The sequence below is a fragment of the Podarcis melisellensis genome (assembly GCF_964234715.1).
Source record: "Podarcis melisellensis genome assembly, chromosome: 8".
Lineage (NCBI taxonomy): Eukaryota > Metazoa > Chordata > Lepidosauria > Squamata > Lacertidae > Podarcis > Podarcis melisellensis.
Window position 1 is genome coordinate 73599269 of NC_138540.1, and position 7299 is coordinate 73606567.

At 45.7% G+C, this 7299-nt stretch overlaps 1 protein-coding gene across 1 annotated transcript in view; it reads right to left on the reverse strand.

Moving 5' to 3' along the window:
• Positions 1-3060: 3060 nt before the first annotated feature.
• The window catches only part of LOC309375328 (proline-rich transmembrane protein 1-like), a gene marked incomplete at its 3' end in the record, with an annotated part of 4841 nt that continues 602 nt past the window's right edge, over positions 3061-7299 (reverse strand). The window contains exons 1-2 of the mRNA XM_081921024.1: positions 7226-7299; positions 3061-3234 (exon numbers count right to left, since the gene is read on the reverse strand). The exon at positions 7226-7299 is cut by the window's right edge and continues 602 nt beyond it. Coding sequence (XP_081777150.1) covers positions 3061-3234; positions 7226-7299 — 248 coding nt within the window. The remainder of the gene's footprint in view (positions 3235-7225) is intronic.

The following is a 7299-nucleotide window of genomic DNA, read 5'->3' on the forward strand; positions in this document are numbered from 1 at the left end:
ACCACAAATGGGGGAGGCCTATGACCTACATCAAATAGGGGAACACCACTCCCCCCAAGGGATCCCCCTGGAGGAGTTCTATGGCCCTGGCCTCTGTCTAGGCGTCGGACAGAAGCAACTCCTCATGGATTCCTTTAATGAGATACCCATAAGCAAGGAGGGGCAGGCGGAAGCTACGAACTCCTCCAGCAGGGAATCATCATCATCATTATCACTATCATTATCATTATCATCAGTGGCATTTGGGATAATGTTGCCGTAGTGGAGACAACATTCACTTTTTAGCTGTGGCTGCTGGCTGGGCGTCTGCTAGCATGGATCCAGCCTGTGGTGGGGAATATTTGGTCCTCCACCTGCTGCTGAACTCCAATTCCCATCATCCCCAGCCAGCAGAGCCAGTGGCCAGGAATGATGGGGTTTGTAGTCCAGCAACAACTGAGTAGCCACAAGTTGTGCACTCCTGATAGAGATAGATGGCTTTCATTCACTCTGACTGCAATGTTTAAAAAATGAAAGAGGTGACACTTGGGTATAACGTTGTCCTGACTCCTGCTTGGACTACGATGACATAGAGGTTCCAGCTCAGCAATGGTTGTGAGTCTAGGCAGCCTTTACGCTCAGGCTAGGTGACAGGAAAGGTGAGATTAGCCAGGTTGGAAGCTGTGATTTCACCTTACAGAGCCCAAGATCAGGGCAAGGAATTCAGAACTGTGCAGAAGCAATGGACTAATCCCAATGGGTTGACACACCCACCTGCCAAGCTTTTGAAGACGTGGCAAGGCGAGCCTACTTGTGTGACTCTTGTCCCTTGCAAGACAGATGAGTCATTGCATTGGTGCACCAATGGGTCCTGGGCGACTAGGCTGTGCCCCTCCTCTTCTGACTGTGGTTCTTCCAGCTCTGGTGAGATTGTGTGTAGACAGTGAGATCAGGAGGAAATTAAATGCATACTTTACTGATTGGCAATTGCATCCTTAACACTGGCAGTTCACTAGTATTGGTTTCAAGGGGCTTTGCTCTTCCTTTTCATATGCTGTTCTGTGGCTGAATGTTATGTACTGAGTTGAAGAGGATCCAAAATGCAGCAGTCTGATTGGTCCTAGAACAATAGGATTCAGAATGCAGCAGTCTGATTGGTCTGCAGGAGCCACCCAATCCAACTCCAGGTGGAAGTGAATCCGCAACCTGATTGGCCTACAGGAGAATCCCAGAATTAGCCAATCACGTGGGGCCCATTGTGTAAATAATGTATATAAAGCAGACATTTCGGGGGAACTTCCATTCCTCACTAGTATGAGCTGAATAAAGAGCATGAAATCCACACTCGACTCCGAGTATATTTCACTTAATGTGTCATGTTTAATGACATCACTAGGGTCCACCTCCATGACATCTCCAGGGCCTGCCCTCCAGGTTTCAGCTTTGGGCTGTGAAATCTCAGAGTCTGGAATGCCCCTGGCTTGGCAACCCACCCCACAGTGCAGGTCCCATGTCACCCTCCTGTTCCCGCTCCTCATTCTTCTGAGCTTGCCACTCCATTCCTGAGCCTGGCAATGTCTCGTTGTAGCAGGGGGAAAACATCTGCCCATTAGTGTTGGTGGTACTGGCCTGTTCCCCACTAACAGGGAAAATTTTTGGGGTGGGGAACAAATATGCTGTGCAAAGACAAATGTGTTGTCCCTCCCCAGGTCTCTGCAATATGTAGACTCGCCCCACTGATCACAATAGCATACAGTTTGCTCATTTGAAGTAAATACAATCTCATTTGGAGGCAGGAGGTATTTCAAATATTTTTTAATGAAACTGACAGCTTCTCTTCACTAACACTGAAAATCATCTTCATTCCTGAATTAAGCAATATTATATGATATACACGATTTGTTAACCGCACAAAATGTGGTCTGGGGCTACGGGGGGACCAGCTTATGCCGTGGTTTAAAGAGCAGCTTGTGCCAACTGATTATTCCTTATTTATTTTTATTTCACAAAATTTATATCCTGTTGGAGCACATAGCAAACAGACAACCCTGAAAGCGGTGTAAAAAAAGAGAAAAGAATAAGAAGCGAGCCCCCTGTTAATAGCTATTCAAAACATTAAAAAATAATTGAATCAACGATAAGCTTGAAAGCTGATTAAAACACAACCCAACCTTCTACATGTTTATATAGGCTTGTCTAAATAAAAATGTTTTTAGTGGGCACCAATAGGTCGGGAGTTCCAAAGTGTGAGCGTTGCCACACTAAAATATTGATTCCTTACAGAAGCAAAAGGAACATTATGTAGCCCTTGTAACAGTGCCAGTTCCACAGGTCAAAATGGTTGAGTTGGCATATATGGGGTAAAGCAACCCTACAAGTAAACATAGATTATTAGCTTGTTCATTAATAAAAGACAATTTTGAACCAAATACAGACAGAGGCAGGGATAAAAGAAAGGCATTCAACAGTGCACTGGAAAGTTAATAAAGACCTCTCAAAGGCAGATATATAATGGATGGGTGTTTCAAATGCCACTACACTAAAGGCCCAGGGAAGAAACCTGGACCCGAGGTGTCAGATGGAGGAGAGGTACACCTGGGCTCTGGAAGGGATATGGTCTAAACAGGTACCGTAATTCTACTTTAACATTGGCAAGAGCAAGGCAATTGACGCGGGCATTTCCCAAGCCACCAGGCTGGACACTGTTTCAGATCCTCAGTGCCCAAATCCATTTGCCTGTCCCTCTTCTGTTCTTTCTGTTCGGGATGCTTGCGTGTTGTAGAGCTGGAGCACAGATAATGCTTCTCGTTTAATGTGTTTGGGCTGCGGCAAAGCTCTTCCTAGGTGGAACTTTCAGGTCAGCTAATGCTGGCTCAGATGCAGTGCTCTGCAGCCCTGTGCCCCATTGATGGCGCCCAAGTCGACTTTATGGAAGTCAGGTGCGAGGGCACACACGCATGCCATCTAGCCCATAGCGTATCCTGTTATGGAAGACGATTGTCAAAGGGGGACTTCTCTTGCCTGTCTGCTGGGGTGGGGTGGGGAAGGTCTTTTGGAATCTGAAGGCTGCAGAGGGCATCATCAGGGCTTCTGCGGTGGAAGGTAGACTGCAGTGGTAGAAACAACCACTACGATGATGATATATATAACAAGGCACCCCAGCCCAATCCCCAGAGCGATGTGACCGAAGAGGCGTGCCATTCGGGAATTTCTCTTGGCGGACACGGCATTTCCAGCAAAGTTGGCTTCTCTTGTCTGCAGAGAAAGATAGAGAAGCGAGTGAGAAACCATGCAACTGGAGAACACCTCCAGCATGCAGAAATGGCAAACAGCTGCCTTGGTGTTAGCCAACGAAGAATCTTGTTGCTTGAGGCTATCAGTCACTTACCAGTAACCTTGTGGTTTTAGACTGGAACCTAGCAGAGCAGAGCAAGACTGTAAGCCAGGCATAGGCAAACCCGGCCCTCCAGATGTTTTGGGACTGCAAGTCCCATCATCCCTACCTAACAGGACCAGTGGTCAGGGATGATGGGATTGTAGTCTCAAAACATCTGGAGGGCGAGTTTGCCTATGCCTGCTGTAAGCTCACATTGAGGCTCAAGACATCAGTTTGGATGGTTCTCTGAGTTTTCACCAGCACAGATCTGACCAGTGGTGAGGTTTCTCTATGAGCAATTTGCAAATCAGGCTCTCGGCAACTGCCAGCAGGCAGGCTGGGACCTGCCCTTAAAGTATCTCATGAGAGACCCTCTCTCCTCCTCCATTGTCGCAGTTGGTGTAGGCCTGTTGAAACACCCACCCCACAAAAATCCTGGGAGCTGTAGTTTGTTAAGAGTGGCTGGGAACTGTAGCCCTGTTGGAGGGGAAAGCTACTGTTCCCAGGATTCTTCATGGAGAAATGTGCTTTAAGTGGGCTTTTTAAAAGGTATGGTGCATATGCAGTTAGAGCTTCTATGGTAAGAGCAGGGGCATGTCTAGCCCAGTATCCTGTGCTCACAGTGTCTGACCAGATGCCTGTGGGAAAGCCTGCAAATTGGACAAGAATGCAACAGCAGCTGTCTGTCTACCTGCAATTCTCAGCAATTGGTATTCAGAGGCATAATTCTTCTGACTGTCAAGGTAGAACATCAGCCATTGTGGCTAGTAATCGCTGACAGCCTTCTCTATGAATGTGTTTAATGTGCTTTAAAAGCCGCCCAAATGTTTTGTGCAAAGGGAATTGCATAACAAGGCATTCTGGATCATTGAGGGGCTAGTAAAACTTGAACAGAATGCTAGGGCTAAAGAAGGTAATCTAATTAGGATTATTAATTAGAATGCTGCAAACGCATAAAGGCATGATGGTTAAGTTGCACTGGAGGAAATATTATTTAGAATTATGATGAATGATGTATATGGGCTTTAAGCATGTTTTAATGCTTGAATGTCTATTGAGTCAACACACACACTATTAACCAACAGGAACTGTCCGTTGTAATCCTTGGATTTGACAATCTTTGGACTTGACTATGCTTGGACTTTGCAACAATAAAAACATATAGAAGATTAATAGTAATATGATATGTTATTGCCATGAGGAACAGTGCTTTGCAATTTTTTGATATGAGGATTATATTACAGTTTCATTATATATAATGTTATGTTACTTTACAGCCAGTTACGTGTGTGTTGTGGTATTCTGAATGTCTATTGGGTGCATGTACAGATATTTCTGTTGAGAAATACGGAGAGCTCACTTACAATGAGCAGTTGCACAACACATTGCTCAGAGGTGAGGTACAAAGAGGGGGAACGGACACTGAGCCATATCCTGGACCGCATCCTGTTCTAAGACGGGTCACATCAGTGGCTTTCTGCCATTCTCTCTCTCTTTCTCTCCCTGTCTTTCGGTCATTTCATTTTGCATTGTTTTAAAAGGAAAAAGAGAAGAGGAGAAGGGAGGAGGGAGCAGCAGCAGCAACAACAGCAGCATGGAACTAGAAGGGTAGAAGGAGAGAATTAAGAAAGAAAGTGAATGTGGGTTAGAGAAAGGTAAATAAAATACACCCTAGAGAAAGATCAGATGAAGGTAGCCTGTTCTTTGATGGAAAGGAGATTATGAGCCTCTGCTCCCCACTCCTTGGCGTTGGGGTATCCCGATAAAGAGATCCACAAGGAGGAGCTTCTGTCCATACATCCAGGCTAAGAGCCACAGCACTCCCCAATGCCGCAAGTCTTTGCGGGTTGCATTTATTTGATGTATGTCATGGGTCAACCCCAAATCAGGCTTGGTCCCCAGAATCCCTCCAGCAGGCTGACTGGAAGAGATGGTGGCTGCTTAATGCCAACCCAAAACTCGTAATCAACAAAGTTGTGGCCTAATTGAACCTCACTGAATGCTTCCTGTGGTCCTTGTTTTACTGATATGGCCTGATGGGGAGGGGTTCACAGTCCCTGGTGACACAGTTATGGAGAACTCGCTTATGATGAGCATTTGCATAACTCCTTGCCCGGGGGCAATGTACAAAGAGGGTAAATGCGTCCATTGACATGAGCTGTATCCTGGATCACATCCTCATTTAAGCTGGGTCACACCAGTGGCTTTCTGCCACACTCTCTCTCTCTCTGGTAATTTCATGCACATTGTTTTAAAAGGAGGAAGAGAGGAGGAGGTGAAGGGGAGAGGTGGAGGAGAGAATAAGGAAGAAAGAGAAAGGAAAATAAAACATGTCCCAAGAGAAAGATCAGATGGGTAGCTCAGTCTGCTAGAGCATAGTGCTGATAACGCCAAGGTTGCAGGTTCGACCCCCGTATGGGAGAGCTGCATATTTCTGTATTGCAGGGGCTTGGACTAGATGATTCTCAGGGTCCCTTCTGACTCTACAGTTCTACTATTCTGTGAATGCATGCAGTAAAAGAGGAAGGAAGGAAGACAAAGGTGGATCCCAGTTCTCGAAACACAGAGCACTGACATTGGATCCAGCATTAGCTGTGCCATAATCAGGTTGGTAGCATAGAGAGCTCTTTGCCCCGCAGCTGATCATCTGCAGCATCATGCCCAGTGAAGAATTGGCCCTTGATCTAAGGATATGAGGAATAATCTCCTAGCTGTGTGACAAGATGTTCCAGGTGACCATCTCACCAAGTTGTAAACAGCTCCATGGTAAGTCAGCCCTTGCCAAACAGTCGGTTTTCCATCCACAATCTTTGCTGCATTAAAATAAAAAAGTTTGATTCCACATCACACTCTTAACCATGCCTGGATTCTGCAGCTAAGTGGTGGCATGATATTTTTGTTTCTGGTGCACCAAAACAGATGCTGCAACAATTTTTTCCCTTTAAGGTGCTATGAGGCTCTCCCTTGCTCACACCGCAACAGACTAGCAAGGCTAGCCTCCTCCAGATGTTGCAGTGTAACATGCAGCTAAGTAAACATGTAGTTTAGCAATGTGTGTCTGTTTCTCCTTTATTTACCTAATTCCTTGTAACTGTGTAGGAGGGCTGTGGGATGGGCCCCTCTGTCAGTTTTGGTTTCTCTCCGTTTTTCATTTTCCCAATCTTAATTTTGCTCCTACACTTTTCTGCACCACACTGTCATTTTCTTTTAAAGACCCCATGAAGACCTATCATCTCATTTGCCCAGATACACATGTTTGCAAAGCAATCTCCCCAAATACAATGCAATCCTTTCCTAGGTGTTGCTTTTACCAGTATATGCATTTTACCCTAGCTTTGCCCTAGCGTATGCATTTTGGTACACACACACTCGGCTGGAGAACTGCATTGCAAAATTCAGAAAAGTGTGAATTTTGGGAGGACGGCTGTTTTTCCCCGTTTGTGTATCGTTTCAGAAAGAACAAATTAGGTGGGTTTGCCTTCAATTGAAACTGCATTGAATATCTCTCCTCACTCCCCTCCCACTCCCATAGTGCCAGTGCTTGAACTTTAAAGGGAAATATTTTCAATGAAAGACAGAAGCCCCACTCCTAATTATAACCAAATTATAGCCAAATTATAGCTTGTGATGCCACCGTCCAAAAACAACACTTAAGCCAATGCTACACCTACTCAGAGCAGACCCACTGAATTCAATGCCCATTACGAATTTGGACCTGTTACCTGCTATGGGTCTTCTCTGAGTAGAACTCGGTTGGGTGCAACCCCTTGTTACTAAGGGAGGGACTTGCCTTTTTTGCCTCCTCTGTTTTCTAGCAGAGCCCCACCTCCCACCCCCATTTCTTTGTCTCTCCCTTTCACACACACTTACCTGTATAGAGTAGACCAAGGCGGCAATACCAAGGGGTAAGCAGCAGCAGAGCATGGTGAAGATGGAGTAGAGCA